The following is a 19,246-nucleotide window of genomic DNA, read 5'->3' on the forward strand; positions in this document are numbered from 1 at the left end:
CCCCCCCGCCCCGAACTCCCACTTGTGCACACATGCTCGCTCTCTGAATCAAATAAATAATCTTTAAAATTTAGTCTGTGCACTAATGATTATGCAAGCTGTCACTAATTTGATAAAGGTGTCACCTTATTTGAGAAAGGTGTTAGTAAATAAATCCATATATGTATTCATATATGTGTCTGTGTGTATATATATCCTACATATACCCTATATATCTCCAGAACTAACTTAAGCAATGTTCAGCTATCAGTTATCCCCATTTATAAAGAAAGATATATGATCCAAATCATTTATACTACTAAACTTCAGGCATAAACACAAATAGAGGAGAAAAATATTACCCCTAATATGAAATGTTTTAAACTATATCCTTGGCTCTGGAATAGTTATAGTTCTGGAATATATTACATGGTAAATTACAGTCAACTTTTAAGAAATAAGTAAGATTTCTTAAATATTAATAGTTGGGTTGTATTCTTTAAATGAATTCTGGTATGGGATTCAGGAGAAAATTATGTTAATGAGGCCCAAAAAAAAACTGGGGCATAGTGAAGACTTTTTATTTATACAGGAAAAATTACTGATTAAAAAAATTTAAAAAAAGACTTAATAATTCACTTTACATAACTATACCATGAATTAAGCTAAATGTTTTAATACGCATTGCCACCTCAGTTTATCCTTGTGATTTCTTTTGCATTAGAATTACTTTTAATTATGGCTGGTTTATGTACTTTGATGTTAAGGTTTGATTCCATGTTCAATGGTAATGTTAACAGATGTCAGCTGAAGTGGCTCAGAATCATGTTGACAAGCCTTTATCAGAGGATCTTCAGAAAGGGAGAACATTTTCATTTTCTCCCTTTCTCTTACATTGTCCTTCTTGTTTAGGAAGGTTTTCTGAAGGCAAAGTGAGTGACTCATGGGTCTAATTATTCCAGATTACTTACACCTGTTAACATCTTCTGTATCCACCTTCCATCTATTGCCAGCTATAAAAGTAAAGCTTCTGATGAATTGTTCATTAGAAAGAGGAACAGATTTCACTTTTGAATCCAAATCAGGTGAAGAAGAGCACAAGTAGGGAAAAAAAAATCCCAATTCAATTTAATTACATATAAAATGTCAAATTTAGATAGATTTTAAGGGTTTCTTTTTTTTTTTCCAGTTACAGTATATGGTTAATAGTTTACATATTGACAGACTTGTTTTTGTTATAAAGTTAATTACCACAGAACAATAACAAAAAAAAAAAGACATTTTAAGATAAATCATTTTACCAGAATTCTGTGGGGGAAGGAAAATAAGCCTTAGAATGCCAAGCAACAATAGCTAAATAGCCAGAAAGTTATACTGTAAATGAGGGAAAACTACTGAAAATACTTGGGTTCCAGTAACAGGAGGTGGTCTTAATACAAATATTTTATATTTATATCTTAATTTTAGTTAAACTAGTATTTTGGAAGCCATGGCAAAATATAAGACATTTAAAAGAAGGAAAAAATCAAGGTTTTGAGATTTTAAAAATAGGTTCTGTATTTTTAAAGCATTTGCTGATTCTCTCTTGATTTCTAGAAGTGGTTCTACTTTTACTGTTACAGGTTCTGACTTTTTCACCAGACTTATAAATGACTTCACAATGAAGAGAGATATGTTGAATTATTTTCTCACCCTAGGTACAAAGATAAGTGAATTGGACATTTTGTCATTGGGTGCAAGGACTCTCATCCATCCCTGATCTTGCTTTGGCACCTAATTTGAGCTCAATAAATGTGCCCTTAGTCACAAGAATATCTTGGTACTGAGTCAAAAACAGAAGTAGAAGCAGAACTGTCAGGAATACTGAAAGAAATAGGGCTAGGAAGAAGAGAACTTCTCTCTGTCCCCTCCACACAATCAGATGACAACCTTGTTTCAGCATCTTTTTTCAGGGCTAACTTTGTCTCCTCCGAGTTAGGAAAGTTATGTTCTTGTTTTAAATGCTACCAAAAACCATTATATGGTCTTGCGTCATCCATATATAAACTATAAGCCTAAAAGTAGTAAAATGTGTCAATAGCACAAAAGCCCAGTATTCACATATAATACAACATTGGTGATGTGGTACCTGTCGTCATCAAGAGAACAACCTGCTAATCATTAAAACGGAATAAAAATAAATTATTCAGGTTTGTTTTTACTGGTGATCATATTTTTTCATGGAAATTGTTTGAATTTGATACAATTTAATACATTGCAAACTACCGATTCAGTGTACTAAGAAACAAGTGGATCGACTGAATATACTAAAGAAACAATTAATTAGGCATGCTGGGCCTTTTTGTCCCTGGGTGATAATGAGGAAAGCCTCCTTTTTACAAATGTTCATCTGTATTTTAATGTTTAAAGATATTGTAGAGGTTAGGTCAATCATAAATTTATCATAATGCCTCCTTGGTATGTATCTTTAATGCTCATCAAAGTATTTTTTCTATTACAATTTTAAAATTATATGAAAAATCATCTATATCAGTGCAATAGAGAAGAAATGATAAATATTTTCAAAAATATATATATTATATTCAGGAGTAAATATTATCCGAATTAAAGATTCTTCTCAAACTCTTCCCTCTTCACAACCAGTGACCCCAGGTGTACACCTGCTTTCCTGATATGAGAAATCATCTTCAATTTATATTTCATAAAAGTATAAAAAAATTATCTATTTTTATTATTATTACTGCTCTTATACATTTTTTTTAAAAAGATGGTATTTAAAAGAAGTAAATAGGATGATGAATGTCTTAAATATGACCTTTACTTCTTTTACATTTACTTTTAAGATTTCACTTTTTCTACATACCTGGATAAATTACAAAGGTTTTGTCAAATTAATAAAGCTACTAAATTATTTTCACCTATAAAATTTATTCTATAAATAGAAAAATGAAAAAGGAGCACTTTTCATTTGACTTATGTTTTATATTTATGAGATAGTAGTTCTTTTTTTTTACGTTGAGGACTTAAATCACAATTTCGGATTTGTCCCCTATGACTTAAATAATAAAACGAAACAAACTGAAAGATAAAAGAACTTCTAAATTCAGAAATATTAATTACAGTGTTACTTTTTACATGTGAATATTTCCAAAGTGAAGACTCATTTCATCTATCTTCACTTGGACATTAGCTAGATAGAAGCAAGGAAAACAAATGCATAACGCTGAAAATGTTATACATGTGAGAAAAAGTGCATAATTTACATGTAAATATAATTCAGCATATATAAACTATATACATGTATATAGAGTGTATATACATATATACTAGTTATACACACACATATACAGGATTGCCCAATTATACATGTGTTATTGCTCCTGTTACTTTTAAAAGGCTCACTGATATTAAACTGGACACTTATATGGTGAAAATATTGATAGTTATTTCTAATCTGCTCACCTGAATTTTCAGTTGAGGATTTTGAGCTAGGTGTAAGTTATACATGTCTAAGTTCAAATTAAACTAGCCCAACTCACTTAATTTAAGATGAAGTATTATTTTATCATTTCCTCTCATATTATCTTGAATTGTTATAGTCATATGTCTCACATTTTGTAAAGCATTTCACTAATGTTTCCTTTGTCATAGCCATTTTACAACATTAATGGGCTCAGACAACATAATTGCAAAAGGATAGGATGTGAACAATGGATTTACACTAAATGAGTCAAAATAATATATTGCAATAGTTATAGAAAAGTCTTCATCTTCTGCAATCACATTATCAACTTTTGTAGTGCTAGACACAGATATTATTCTTTGATATTGAGAGTTTAAAACTAACATTCCTAGTTGAGGAAAAAAACACAAATTTTTAAGCTCAGTCATTAAACTTTCCTTGTGATCTCTCTCTGAACTTTTATTTAAAATATGGTGGTCATCATCCATATATATATATTGAGTATTTTGCAATTGGAAGAAATAATGTAGCTTTTGAAATAAAAACATAAAATCATCCACATAAAAATACTATATATGATAAATAATGTTAAAACTATTACTGTGTCAAACTAATATTTCACTTTCAACTATTTTCCATTTGCCATCTTGTAGCTCAAGGGACATTACAATACATTTTATTATTTTCAAATACTATTATTATAATTTGTAGTGAAGTAGCAATGAATAATAGCAAACACCTGCCAGGTCTGGGTCTGCTTCAGTCAAATTGACCATCACTGTGAGATGAATTAGCATCTTTTCCTCAAAAATGATTTTTTACTGCAGCAACAACATGAAACAAATCCTAATCATAGAACCTATATTAATACCCATGGTACTTTGTGAAAACATAGCTGGTATTACAAATTAAAGCTAACGTAAGTAATCCTAATGTACAGCTAAAATAAGTAGCCTAGCCAAAGGGGTAGAAAACTCCATGGAAGCAAAAATGTATCTCCTTGAATACAAAATTCCATTCTTATATAAATTTATTTTCGCTAAAGAAAATTTATTCCTCATTCAAGAGTAAAATTACCATCTATATTTAAGACAAGACAGTCTTTCTGTATTTAATAAATAAAATATAAGAATAATTATCAAGTTCTATTGTAATTTGATATGGTTTATGGACACACATTTTTCAAATGTCAAAAGCACCAGGATCATTAGGGATTGTACTTTAACCTGATTTGTATAATACACCATGTTATGAATGTGTGCGCAGTTATTAAGGAAATGATGATTCCTGTCATAAGTATCTAGCTTTGCATTTTGAATTTTCATTATGTTCATGCTTTCTATCATTCACCAGAGTATTTTATTAGGGAGGAATGTGGAAAACACCTACAGGTGTTTAAAACACTGATATTCTATGCTTTAAAAAAAAGGCTTCAAGTGAAGGAGAGAAAGATGATTAGAAAGAACAAGGGAAGTGAGATAATTATGAAAAAGCTAACTTACGGGAAAGCAAAAAGAAGAGGATAAAAAAGGAGAAAGACATCTGTTTAATTGTAGATCTGATCCTCTTGCGTAAGAAAAGCTACATTTCAATATTGTATGTAGAGAAATCGTGAATCATCTTTTTCTTCATCTGAAGTAATTCCAATGTACCTCAAATAATGAAAGAAATTTTAGGTACAAGTGCCAAATGCAAGGCGGCCCTGAAAAGTCGCAGTTTTGTATTGATATATGTGTGGTTTTTATTTTATGCATATGTATCAATTTATAATTATAATCGAAAGATATATAAATATATTCTTCTAGACATTCATGGGGCTTTTTAAAAACTACAATGCCTTAATTTTTCTATCAGTAACACAGCTTTAGAAGCTGCAAATCTTTTTTATGAAAAAAAAAAAAAAAGTAATGTAAGGCATTGGTGACTTGTGGTGAATTACATTCAACACATAACGATAATTTCTACCAAGGGCAGCTTGAGAAAACCGAGAACACTGGCCTCACTGCACAATTCTGCAGCTACAGGCTCCGTGAATCTCTGGAGCTCTGCTGCCCTCTACTGGCATAATGAGATAAGCGCCTGCCTCAAAGCTCAGGTTTCTTTGTATCCGTTTAGTTTCCTCCACAAACAAGATACTGGCACCTTAAAAATCCAATTTTCTTTGGTTTCGCTCACATGTAAATGGATCATAACTTGGATTGTTGTCAGATTAATTTTAAATGTTATTTTAATATCATACAGAAAGAAAACTTCATTCAATATCCTCTATCTATAGTTCAAGCCTGACTGGGGCCAGTCGCAGTTAAATGGCTGAAGACCAGTAGCTAAATATAACAATGACACCTTGTGCAGATAGCAGGATTCTGAGTGTCAAATTGGCTCTGAGGCCTTAGATTTTGATTGGTGTGTGTGTGTTGTAGAATTTTAGTGCATTTAAAAAAAAAAAAGAATAGCAATTTTACTTTTTATGTCATTTACTATGTTAAGGTGCATGGATCCTTGATAACCTCCTCTATATAATCCTGTACGTCTTAGCAATCTATTTTCTCCCAATCACAGCTTGCTTAGGAAAAATGGTGCATCACTGGGTACTGAGTTTGAAATCCAAAAAAATGAATAATATAAATCAGATTTTTTAAAGTCCCAATTGTATCCTGGTATGTGATGGGGATGGTGGTCTGTAAGATTTATCAACATCACAGTGCATCAAACTTGTTAATAAACTATCTTTCTGTATAACAAAAGAAAGACTTTAAAAAATAATGGGAGCACGAAAGGCATGGCATAGCTGGAGTTTAAGGTTCAAGCTTGGTATCCTCTATATATAATGTATTATGTTTTTCAAAAACTTTTTATTAGGAAAGCTATACCAGACGCATAATCACTATACAATGATTAAACATTACCTTTACAATTTATAATCACTGAAATTACAGAATAAATATATGCACATTTCTTTTGAATCTTTGTGTGTGAGAGAGAAAACATTAAAAGTGCTTCCTACAAAGCTGTTAGTGATATATACCCAGTTGCTTTTTTATTTTTTTAATATTATATTTATATATATATATATAAGAAAGTGCAGATGTTCTCCAAAAAATCTTGGCATCAGGATGAAGTGTCGCAAAGAGGGTGCTCATCCCTAGGTGTGCCTCCAGCTGTTAAACCACCAGGCTTCCACTTCAGTAGCATCCAACCTATATATGACTTCCCAGGGTGGTAAGAGAGTGCTGTACACTAGGGGTGAAGGGAAGATGAAGCTATGAAGAGTAGAGGGATGGATCAAACCCGAACTAATTAGATTGGGTTACAAGGGAATGGGGTGTGTATGTTTGTGTGTGCATGCACGCACAAGTGTGTACGTGTGTGTGTGTGTGTGTGTGTGTACGTGTACCTGCACCAGAAGGAAGAGGCTGCAGGTTTAGGGACCTAACTGTGTGCAGGGATTTGTGATTTGCGTGTGGGTGTGTGTGTGTGACAGAAAAAAGAGTGGGTGAGAACATTCGAGCAAGACCCGCCCCCTCCCTCCCCGTCTTGCAGTTTCCAGGCATGCAGCAAACTGCATTGTTAATACATGTACAGAATCTGTGCCATGATGGGAAGAGGAAAGAAAGCCACAAATGTCAATTTGTTTCCCTCCCGCCCCCCCTTCAAACAAAACTACAACTAAAAAAAATTACTGAAAATAAAGACACATCGAATTTTACTTAATTAGGATCAATACAACGATCCCCAATATACCTTATACATGGCACAGTCAAAGTCTCAAGTTTCAGTATAAAAAAATAATGATAACATTTGCTGGCAAAAGTCTGCGAAGGCACTTCATTGATTAATGATCTGAGTATGGCCCTTCCTCCAAATCACATCTGAGAGGGGAGAGCATACATCTGTATTTTCTAGTTATCATGCGGTTTCAGTTCTGTTCAGGGCAGGGAAGTTTGTGAGAATAGAGTTATTGGGACGAGTGTAAAGGGAGCAAGGGATATATTTCTTTTATTTTCCTTTCCTTTTGAAAAAAAAAAAAAAAAGCACTAATTTTTCTTTTTCTGTTAGAACCTATATGTCGTCTTCTCCAGGACTTCGAGGTAATCCGGCTTGGTTTGAAGTTTGGCCCTTAACTCGAGGTAATCACTTTTTTGGGTTTGGTGGTCTGTGAAGCCCTTTCCAGCCGAGAAGAGAAGGGTTTCTTTGAGCCTGGCGTCCTGCTGTAAGTCTGGGTATTGCATGCCAGGAGGGTGGACGTGCAGTTCCTTTAATTTGGGCACTGTGCCATAGAGACAATCCACGAATCCCACTGTGCAGGGGGCTGGCTGTGGCCTCTCTCGGTCTAGTAGCATACTGCCACCACCACAGCCTCCCCCAGGAGGAAACAGCACCACCCCACCATTCTTCTCATGGTGGCGGAACCCAGCCAAGTCTCCCCCAGGTCCCGCAACTACCCCAGAAACCCCACCAACTGCTGGGTGGTGAGGGTGAGGGTGGTGGTGATTCACTGTCACTATAGTGTTGAGCTGGGAGCTGGACACCGCCAGGGCCCACTCCTTCTCTTTCTCCAGCAAGGTCCGGTAGTTGCTGTGGTTCTCCTTGGGTGTCTCAGCAAACTGCTCACTTCCTAGGAGAACCTCACCTATTCCTGGTGGTTGTGTCCCAGGACCCCCTCGTTCTGTGCTCCCTGCCTCCTGGACTGAGGAAACAGCCACCTCTTCCTCCTCACGAGGCTTGTAGATGGGGTTGTTGCACATCTGGGTAACGGGGTGGGGGATGTACTCATATACGTGGCCCACCGGAGGAGCCTTCTCCGGGGAGGAAAGAGTTGGTCTGCCCCCACCTCCACTTCCACCTCCACCACCTCCACCATCCTCAAAAAGCCGGTGGCATTGCATCTGGATGCCAGTAAGGTCCACACCTTCTTGCCGCTTGCTTCTAAAGGGCAGCTTCTTCCGGCGCCGTCGGAGCACATAGGCAAAGAGGCCTGCAGCAACAAAGACAGCAGAAAAAAAAAGAACCAGTAGGCTGAGAATCAACACAGAAAGTGGCACGGGGCCCCCAGGGGGCGAGAACTCATAAGGTGATGCGCTCGTTGGCCCCCCCGCAAGATGAGAATCTCCAGGCTGGGCTGGGGATGCTCCAGCTGGCGGGACGTGCAGCATCTCTGGGCAGAGAACTTCCAGCTCAATGGTGCGCACATCTCGGTGGGTGAGGTTCTCAGGGCTCCGGCAAAGCACATCACCCACCACACTGACTGAGCTGATGGTTTCAATCCACTGTTTGAAGGGGACCAGGTCACAGGTACAGTCCCAGGGATTCTCGTTGAGGTCTATCTGGACAATGGCATTCAAGTGTTCTAGGACACCAGCCACAGGAAGGTAGAGGAAGTAGTTCTTTCTCAGGTTGAGCCGGGCCAGGGAAGTGCCTGCAAAGGCGTCTGTCGGCAGGGTCCTCAGCAAGTTATTGTTGAGGAATAGCAGCTTCAAGTTGGGCATGAGGCTGAAGGCTGCAGGCTGGATTTCTCGGATGACATTGAACTCAAAGTACAAGTAGTGCAAACTCTGTAGGCCTCGGAACATGCCTGGTGTCAGCTTCTCGATATCGTTGCCATTGAGAAAGAGGCTCTTTAGGTTGGGCAGGTTGATGAAGGCTCCATCCTGGACATAAGAAATACGATTGTTCCCCAGATGCAAGAGATCCAGGGAGGAGAAATTCCAAAAATCAGAACGGTATATTTTCTGAATCAGATTGCTACTCAGGTAAAGTTTCTTGGCATTCAGTGGCCTTGGAAGAAGTTCAGAAATGTTATTAAATCCTCGCTCTTTGCAGTTGACAGTCAAGCCAAGGTCGTTGATGTGCAAATTGCAGGTACACCCAGTAGGACATATAATGGGAATGGGTGGTCTGGTCTGGTAAGGAGCAATGGGAGGTTGGTTCGGACCAGGGTATAAAGCTTGGGATGTGGAAGGTGGCCTTGGTGTTCGGGGCTGTTTAGTGGGCTTGGGCTGTTTATTTGAGGACTTATATTCAACAGAAGAAGCGGTAAAATGGACAGAGGACAACATTGAGGAAGGCTTAGTTGGCCACGCATTCTCCTTGCTTGATGACAAGTGGGGAATCCCCAGACTAGCCTCCACCTCAGAGTCAGACAGCAGGGGACAGAGTTCTGTCTTCCTGATTTCTCGCAGGTCCTTTCCATGAAAATGGAAAGGGGTCTCACAGGTGATGTCTCCCACCAGGGCAGTGTAAGGAATGCGTTCCAGCCAACTCTTCAATTGCACGATCTCACATGTACAGTTCCAGGGATTTTCTTCCAGCTGGAGCTCCATCAGGCTTCTGCCAATGTGGTCTAGCATTCCTCGGTAAAAAAGAACCTTTAACCTGTTTCCACGTAGGTCCAAATGGGTTAAGGAGACAGCCTTAAATAAATTGGTTGGAAGCATGGGGATGAGATTATCATTTAAAATCAGAACCCTCAATTTACTGAGGTTCCGAAATGCCCCACTCTCAATACGTTTAATGACATTGTAATCTGCCTGCAGATATTCCAGACTTTCCAAGCCAAGGAAGGTGTCGTTTCTGAAGATGTCTAGTTTGTTCTCATGTAGATATAACCTCTTTAAAATCTTAAGACCATTGAAAGCTCCTGATTGAATGTCCTGCAATGCATTGTTCCCAAGGTTAATGGACACGGCGTTGTTCAAATGAAGAAAGCTGTTGGTGTACAATTTCCTCATTGAATTCCTTTGCAGATAGAGTTTAAAAGGTCTTGACCAGAACTCAGTAATCTGACTAATATTTGTAAATCCTTTACTGTCACAATGTATATGGAAGAGGCTTTCTTTAACTTCACAGTAGCATGGATCAAAACAGGGCTCATCTATTTCCTCTGAGTCCTCTATCAGGGGAATCGGGGTAGTCCATCCTAGAGCAATTGTGCTTAGAAGAATTATCCACAACATCCTCCCTCTGTGAAGCATCTCAGCTATGGAAGGTTTCATCGTTCGTAGTTGATTACAAAACTGCAACAGAAATAAAGATGCAGATTTTTAGCCTTTCCTCGTATGCACTATTCTAATTGACTCCTACATTTGAAGCTTCTTAAGAATGATACAAAACTTTAGCAGTTGCTGAACTGACAGTCCAAATGATCTATCAACATGCTTAATATGTTTTGTATTTAAACTTGGGTGACTCTGAAGTATTGTGCCATGCAATGACGTTTTCCTGAGCAAGACATACTTGGTAAAGGGCATATTATACTAACACAAGCAGCCTTCATTGCCTCTTACAGCAATCAAAGGACTGGTATACAGAGATGCCTTTTAGATATAGGCAGATTCAGTAATAATGGCAGGAATTGGGCCATTACATCTGTTTGCCTGCTAAAACTCACATTGATATCAGAGGTGCCCATTATAAATCTGATTGGAACTCTGATGGGGAATACATAAATATCCTTTAAACTATAGGTTTCCACTCATAAAAAGACACAGTACACCACAGAGTTATTACATTAGAATGTGATAAATTATGAGCCCATTACCCAACATCAGATGTTGAGATGTAGAAGATGCTTGGTTTCTCAGGAAAACTTAAGATTCTGCTTAAGAGATGATCATAGTGTACTTAATTATAGTGTATGCTCAGTATCACACTATACCCCCACCCTCTTTTGCCCAAGCACAGATTTTTAACATCTCCTTTAATTAAATAATTTCTACAGGGATGTATCATTTGGCCATTTAACCCCTTTAGGAGTAATTAGCCTTTCTAAAGAAGGAGCTCATGCAGTTGTCAGAATTAAAGATGATAGCTAAAGGATGCTGAGCCTGGGAGTGTCTGTATTATAACACTTGCAGAGCATAGTTTGGAACGTGTATCTGTGCCTTCGAGATCAGCTGAGGAACCCCGTAAAAAGCTGGAATGGCAGGTGGCTGGTTAGAAGACAGTTGGGTAGTTAAAGGCAAGAAAGGCTGGAAACCTTGATTCTTACCTGCTGGTAAATGATCTATCATATGAATTACATTTCAAAGAAAGACATCATTCTTTTCCAATCAGAAGAAACAAATACTGTGCACTATTCTAATAATACAGAGCCTTCCTCTATGGCTCTCTTTCTTTGCTTTATATCATCAGTATATGAAAATGCGTACATAAATAAATTATATTAATGCAGTTTTGTGAGATTGCCCTTTCTGAGTCACTGAAATATCAATCAAAATGAAATAATTATTTTTAATCAATGAAAATATACCGGAATTTTTAGCATATGTTTTCTCTCCACAAGTAAGATACATACATTAAGGAAATATTTTGCCAACCCTCTGAAAACACAATGGTATAATTTATAGGGAGAGTGAAAAGACTAAATCTTCATATTCAACTTGCATATAATGTACACAGCTGTAAGGAAAGGAAGACCCATGAGAAAGCAAAGAGAAATACGCCTCGGGCATGCAATGCTCAATTTTTAGAAACAAATGAAAAGAGAGAGAGAGAGACAGAAGGCAGATGAAGCTACATTGCAGTATCAGTTAGTCTTCCCTGTCTCTCTTATAAAATATTAAAATCTACTTAAGTTCTCTCCTCACCATTTAAAAAAAAAAATGTTTTTCTTGTTTCTGAGGTCCCTGAGACTTAGGTTAAGAAAGGCTCCAGATGTCTTTGACTTACCTATTTTTGCAGGAGATTTTTTTTTTTAAGTATTGAACATTGGAAGGGGGGGGGGAAGCTTGATTTTAAGGATTCTCTCTCCCTCTCCCTCCCTTCCTTTTGCTGAAGCTGAAGCAAAGGGGGATAGAGGGGGTGGGTGGGGGAGACGAAGAGAAAAAATAAAAGCAGCAAGCTTGAGACGTGCTGGGAATGCAATGGGCCTTTCAATGGGCTTCTTTAGGATGCAGAACTGCCGCTTGGCACACTCAATAGAGGAGGGAGGAGAAGGGGCTGCAGCAGGCTTCCAGCATCGCCGCCGCCGCCGCCGCCGCTCTCCCCGGGTACCGGCAGCACATCATTGGGCGCTGGGAGGAAGGGCGGGAGGGAGGCAGGCAGGGAGGCAGGCTCAATCCCAGTGCAGAACCCGGACTTCTCTTGTGCTGCTGGCCCTTTTTTTTTTTTTTTTTTTTTTTGTGCTGTAACCCTGGATCCGGCTTTCCACGTCACGAAAATGAGCTCCAAGAAGGGAACGCGCTTAGCTTGGGGTCGGGAACGAGCACTGGGAAGCCCTGACTATACAGTTCGTGTGTGTGCGTGTAAGGGACGAGAAAAAAAAAAAAAAAAAAAAAACCTGGAGGGGTCGAGATCACAAATTGTCAAAATAAGAAACAGGGAAGCAGAAGCCAGCCTAAGGGAAGCATTCCTTTGGTGGAGAAGGTGGGGGTGGGTGGGAGTGTAGGCATTCCCCTCCCTTCTTTTTATTACTATTATTTTTAACTCTCAAGGAAATCATCTCCTGACTGTTTTGCTCTTCTAGTTTCCAAAGCTCCTCTGTCTAGTGTAGACGGGTTATAAAGTAAGATCATCGTTCAGAATCATCCTTTTCATAGCACAGACACTCCCCTCCAAAGACAGGGATAAAAGGTCCCCCAAAGGAGAAGGGCTGGATCTAGCTGATTCTGCTTAGGTGTCCCGAACAAGAGCCCAGGCAGCCTGAGCGGCTTGGACCGGGTTTCTCCTGCATTTTGCTTCGATCTCTTTGCACCAGGAATCCTTTTGTTGTGCTGCAGCTCAAAGCCTTCGATTTCCCCTGGATTCAACGGCCATGTGTCTGCTTCCACCTTTTTAAAAACAGAGACAGGCCAGCGCAGACCACTTGGTAACAATGGCACATTTCACTTTCTCCTACCGGGAAAGACCTCGTGAGGATAGGGGGCAGCATTTCAGGGGTTAGATTTATTTATTTTTTTTTCCCTCGACCCTCTCCACCTCCCCCCCACTCCCCCCCCCATCTTTTTTTTGATCCAAATATTTTTTTCCGTGATATTTTGGGTAAGAGGAAAATAGGGAGACGTGAGGGTGGGGGTGATTGAGCAAAGACATTGCAGTGAAGAGAGGCCAGCAGATCACAGAAACCCTCGGAGACAGTTGAGCAGCCCCCTCCCTACTAGGAGGAAAGGCAGCTTAGCGGGGAAACTGGGGACAGGCAAGTGTGCAACAAACGCGTCCAGTTAGCGGGAACCGGAGGGCACCGATTGCCCTGCGCGCCCACCCCCCCACCCCCTCCACACCAATCCTGTAACCAGCTCCTGGGGAAGGGAGGGACTTTCTGATCGCCGATGAACTGGACTGAACCTCAAGTGCCCAAGGACTCAAAGTTAGCGGGTAGAGAAGAAGAGCTTTCCCTTAAAGCGCTTTTTTTTTTTTTTAAACAAAATCAAATTTCAAAGAAAAAACAAACAGAAAAACAACTTATCGATTCTTTACCATTCTAAATATATGCAAATCACCTGATGCGACCTAAACGTTCCTTAAGAGTCAGCCGCAGACGATTTGCATGGTGTTTTGCATTTAAAATGACCACACAAGTGTCCGCCGCTCCCGAGTAGCTAAGATTAGAAACAGCGATTACAGACTCGGTAGGCAGGAAGGCAAGATTCCCTAACGCTCCCCACCCTGGGCGGTCCAGACCCGGCCCGTTTCTCGGGTCGCAGCCGAGCCGCGCGTCACCGACGACAGCCTGAGCCCAGAACCAGAGCAAAGCCCCATCCTCTTCCCCCGCCGCACCCGGCCTCGGGCGCCCGACGTGCGAAGGCGGGGACGGTCTCGCGGGTCGCCTCGGAGCCCGGGATGCGATGGCAGCGCTGGGGAGCCCGGCGGTTCCCGGAGCTGCCCGGCGACCGTCCATGGCCATCACCGCCATCGCCCTCTGTGCTCTCCTTAACTGCATCGCCTCAAGTTCTAGCTTTGGCCCACGTCCTAAAGGCTGCTGCCCCCCCCCCCCCCTTCCTTCCTTTACCTCGGTGTGCGGTGTCTGAGTGGTAGGAAGGGCTCCAAAAGTTAGGGGACGCAGGGCCCTGGAGCCCCGGATCCCAGCTCCCTGCTGGGAGCGCCCGGCATCATCTGTCCACGGGGAGGACAAGAAGCCCTTTCTCCCCACAGAGCGCCCCCCCGACCTCCCCTCCCCTTTGCCCGATCCCCGAGCCCACTCGTCTCCCCATATCTAAGGTTCAATATTCCAATATGGAAGCGAGACGACCACCCCTAGAACAAATAATTAAAATGCTGCATCATTCATTTTCCGAGGAGGTCCGAGCCTTCTACAGATGCTTTTGCTAATCGGCTGTCTCCAGGCGAAACGCACGAAATGGGTACGTTTAGCCCCGGGAAACGGCGAAAACCTCGAGCCGATTTTCCTTCTTTCACAAGCCGGGCGAGCGACCCACTGGGGGAGGGGCCCTTCGCTCCGACACTTGGCCTATTTGTTGGAGTTACTTACACCGTCCTCCCCCCGGGAAGGGGTCCGAGGGTATGTGAGCGTCCAGGACCATCCCTTCAACCGTTGTCCTGACAACCAAGGGATCCAGTTCCAAAATGCAACCACCCCCCCCCCCTCCAAGCACCTGTGAACGTACAGAAGACGCCGCTGTCAAAACTCTACATTCTCTACCAAGGCACATCCTACAAGCGAGCAATACTGGTTTCAATCAGGCAAAGTAGGGAAGGCTGCGCCGAGTACCTAGGGGTGCGGGGCGCTCGGGGTCTCCGGGATGTGCTGCGAGGGGCTGCCCGGCGGGAGGTGCGAACTCTCGGGGAGGCTCCGTTGTATCCATCGCGCCGTAGCCCCGGCGGCTTCCCTGCCTCCCGGCCGCCAACTTTCAGCGAGGCCGCCACATCACGCTTGTAATCCTTTGGAGTGTCTCCACCTTTGAGGCTCGGAGGGAAATGGTCGCTGCATACCAATGGGCGAGCGGGGCGCTCACCTAGCCTGACGTCGCCGGTGGCGGGGAGCTCACGACCACAGTCCCCGCGGCCCCGCGCGGCCAGGCGGGCACAGCGGGCGTCCTGGGGCGCAGCTCCCGTGCACTGTCGAGCTCCGCGGTCCGCGACAGTCCCGGCTGGGTCTCCGGGATGGGGTTGGGTGTTTTTTTTTTTTTTTTTTCTTTTCCCCCTCCTTCCTTCTCTTCCTCGCTTCCTGAAAGGTTGTCACCCAGTGCAATCCCTGCCCGAGGCCTCCTCCTCCGATCTGAAGAGATGGGACTAGCCCTAACCTCCTCCCGGCGGCGTCTTTGCTCTTGACCCTTTGGGTAGGTGGGAGCGGGGGTGGGTGGTGCGGAGAGGAGAGAAGGGGGTGGGGAGGGGCGGGCAGGAGGCGGGAGGGGGCGACTGGATCCCAGACCCCAGCATTGGCCAGACGGCGAAGGGAGGGGTGGGGGGTGGGGGGCGGGGTGGGGAGAAGAGGAGAGCTACAGATACCACAGCATGGCCGTGCACACCAAATCGGACTCGGTGTCGGGAGCGCTCAGGCGGAGCCCGAAGGTGAAGCGGTCCTGCGGGCACAGGCTGCGCCCCCGACCGCCCAGCACCCAAGCACCCTCACTTCCCGAGCGCGAGCGGCGGCGGCGGCGGCGGCGGCGGCGGCGGGAGCCCGAGCGGGCGGGGGGCGGGGCAGGGGGCCGCGCCGAACCTTTCAGGCCAAGGAGACGCTCGCGGCGGCGGCATCTTCCAGGACTGACCTGCTTTAAAAGTGCCACTTGAATGGCCTCGGCGGTTAACTGGCAGCGGACCCCACGTTACTTACCGACGTCTGCACCCGAACCGGGAGCTCCAGGTCGGGCTCGGGGAGGCGGCACACGAGACGCCGGGCCGGACCCCGAACGCAAATCCATCAGCTGCTGCCCCCAAATCGCGCACGCGGGGAGCGGCGCTCGGGAGCCCCCAGATCAGCCCATCGCCGGAGCCGCCGCCAGCCGGGGCCCCCTCCCCCCGCCCGCACCCCCGGCCCCTCCTCCGCGCCAACTGTGTGGAGCAGCCGCCGCAGTCCCCTCGCCGCGCATCGCAGGCAGATCCCTGCTTAGGGAGCAGGAAGCGAGTGATCGCTCTCCTCCCTCTCTCCCTCTCCCTCTCTCTCCCTCTCTCTCTCTCTCTCTCTCTCCTCTCATTCTCTCTCTCTCTCACCCCCCCCCCCACCTTATCGGTCACAATCTGGCAGCCCTACAAAGAGAAGCCCTGTAAAATTGAGTGGCAGGAAGTCAGCATTCTGTTATCTTGTGGCTCGATGTTTAACTTTTATTTGCAAAGGAGAGCTCGCTGTTTGGAAAATTACAGGCCAGGCCCAAGGGGTTTCGGGCGGGGTCATCGAATTCGGAGCCTCCGAGCTCTCGAGCTCTCGAGCTGGGCGGTATCGCTAAACGCCTCCGAAGAAGCTGTTTGCAAGCGATTTGCAGCCCCCTCCCCCTCCCCCTCCCCCGCTCCCCCCCCCACGCACACCCCAATTCATGATACATAGGTGACATTTGGGAAGTACACGGATTTCCTGATGTGTTTACACTCGCTAAGACGGAGGGAAATAAAACTAAGAGCGAGGGGAGGTGTGAGGGGCATTAGCTGGGGAGATGCCGGATAGCAGTTCGTGACGAATTCAATGAGGACGTTTGAGCAATTATTGCACGTATGTGAAAGTATTATTACAACATTCTATACTCACTGGAGGCGACCATTACCCCCACTGCAGTCATACTAATGCAGTCGTTTAATGCTCCAATCTGCAGTGTAAACCAACGCAGTTCTTTTTAATAGATCCCTTTCATCAGTGACTGTGTTGGAGAGAGGGCAATCTTGCACTAACTTCCAAACTGAATACGAAGTAGTCCCAGGAATCATCTTTGTATCTCTTGCCATTTCTAAACGAAGTGAATGGAATAAATTGTCCGAGACAAGCAAAGTTGTGTAACTGGTATAACGGAGACATAAACGGACCTCAACCCTATTTGCAAAAGCTGTCAAAAGAGCTAACTCAAACCTTGCAAAGAACACTCTTTCATATATATATATATAGTCTTTGAGAAACAGGCCTGGAGGTATGATTTTAGCCTTTATTTAATGCATTTTCTTTATGTCACATCATCGTTACTGTGTGTTACGTACATACTATACAAGTCTAGTGTCTGTATTACCTTCATTAAAAGAGAGAAGATGGAACTGGTCATAGTGAAAACCAAGGGCCTGTGGAATTGCTTTGGATTCTGTACATATATTAGCCAAATTCAGGATGGCAACTGTGTTGGTTGTGCATAAATGAATTTAGATTGCTTTTTAAACATAACGCTTCCATTTGCTCTTCACAATAATGTGAAGATTATTTAGATTAATAGGGCATCTCCAGGGACCTAGAAAGTGGTGAAAGCAACATGATAAAACATATGCTTTTATTTATTTTTCTTTTTCAGAGATTTTATTTATTTTTAGAGAGAGAGGGAGTGCAAGGGGCAGATGGGAGCAGAGGGAGAGAGAGGATCTCAAGTAGAGTTTGTGCAATCGGAAGCCAGGCTTGATCTCACAACCCTGAGACCATGACCCGAGCTGAAATCAAAAGTCAGTTGCTTAACTGACTGAGCCACCCAGGTGCCCCCCCCCCACCCCAAACTTTTAAATGTAGTTCTTCAAATCTACTGACACAAAGTTTAAATGCTCCTCAGTATTTTCTTGGCTAATAAATGCTTCAATGTGAATTTTATATATGTGAAGACATGGATAAGAGAAGAATATCTGTCTTGGATTTTTTACTTACAAGGTCTCCAAATTGAGTTTTAAAAAGATATATCTAGGGGATCCCTGGGTGGCTCCGTGGTTTAGTGCCTGCCTTTGGCCTGGCGCACGATCCTGGAGCCCCGGGATCAAGTCCCACATCAGGCTCCTGGCATGGAGCCTGCTTCTCTCTCTGCCTCTCTCTCTCTCTCTATCATGAATAAATAAATAAAATCTTTAAAAAAATAAAAATAAAAGGATATATCTAGGAAAGGTTGTGAAAAAGGTCCATCCCTATAACAAATCAGTCTGATTTAGGAGAACTACATCAGTAGGCTGATGAGTCATAGAGTTGTTTCTGGCCTTTTCAGGTGGTTGCTCAATTCGAGGAGAATCACTCCTGAGTACACCATATTCTACGTGGGCAAGTGTGAAATCACACACATGCCCCTGAGCCTCAAGGCTGGAGGATATTAGAGTAACCCTAAAAGAAATCAGCCAACATCATTCCTAAAATAGCTGAATCTCTTTAACTTTTTTTTTTCATTTTACTTGATTTTCAAGGTTATTTGTTGATAAGAGAACTCTGTGTTAAGATATTTACTCTGAGCAGATAGATGTTGATATGGTCTGATGGTACTGGGGAGCTACAGAAGATTAGATAGTTAGATGGATTGTTAGTGTTAAAAGTAAATACTTCCAACATAATAAATATTTCAGGTCAGATAAAAATGTTGTAGGGTAAGTGATTGTGATGGGCCTTTGAGCAATTATTTGTTGTAACTTTTTAGAGCATTCTGCAAAGTTATGCCCATAGTTTTATTTTAATCAAGCAATTTATATTGCAAAAAGGAAGAACTATCTTGATAAAACTCTTCTTTATTCGTGATGCATAATGAATAAAAGGAAAACAAGATAACATATAGAAGGTAATTAAATATATTGCTGGTTGACATACATATATATATATATATATATATATATATATATATATATGTTCCAAGGACAGCAGTATTTTTCAGTTTCCTTTTAACTATTCTATCATTTTCCAGAGAGACACTGGTATTAAAAAGAATAAAGTAGACATATTTTTCTTATCTAGCATGTATTTTACTCACTGTGATTTAAATA

At 42.5% G+C, this 19,246-nt stretch overlaps 1 protein-coding gene across 3 annotated transcripts; it reads right to left on the minus strand.

The window, feature by feature from the left end:
* Window positions 1-7,118: 7,118 nt before the first annotated feature.
* On the minus strand, window positions 7,119-16,374 carry SLITRK3 (SLIT and NTRK like family member 3). Of its 3 annotated transcripts, none has more exons than XM_025425465.3 (2): window positions 16,170-16,374; window positions 7,119-10,455 (listed from the first exon to the last, which is right to left on the minus strand). In XM_025425465.3, exon 2 carries the CDS (start codon window positions 10,432-10,434, stop codon window positions 7,495-7,497), a length of 2,940 nt encoding a protein of 979 aa, XP_025281250.1. In that variant the 5' UTR covers window positions 10,435-10,455; window positions 16,170-16,374; the 3' UTR covers window positions 7,119-7,494. The 3 variants fall into 3 exon arrangements, with proteins under 3 accessions (XP_025281250.1, XP_025281251.1, XP_025281252.1); XM_025425466.3 differs by lacking the exon at window positions 16,170-16,374 and adding an exon at window positions 15,108-15,678; XM_025425467.3 differs by lacking the exon at window positions 16,170-16,374 and adding an exon at window positions 14,868-14,933.
* Window positions 16,375-19,246: the final 2,872 nt, after the last annotated feature.

Source organism: Canis lupus, chromosome 34 (genome assembly GCF_003254725.2).
Source record: "Canis lupus dingo isolate Sandy chromosome 34, ASM325472v2, whole genome shotgun sequence".
Classification (NCBI taxonomy): Eukaryota; Metazoa; Chordata; class Mammalia; order Carnivora; family Canidae; genus Canis; species Canis lupus.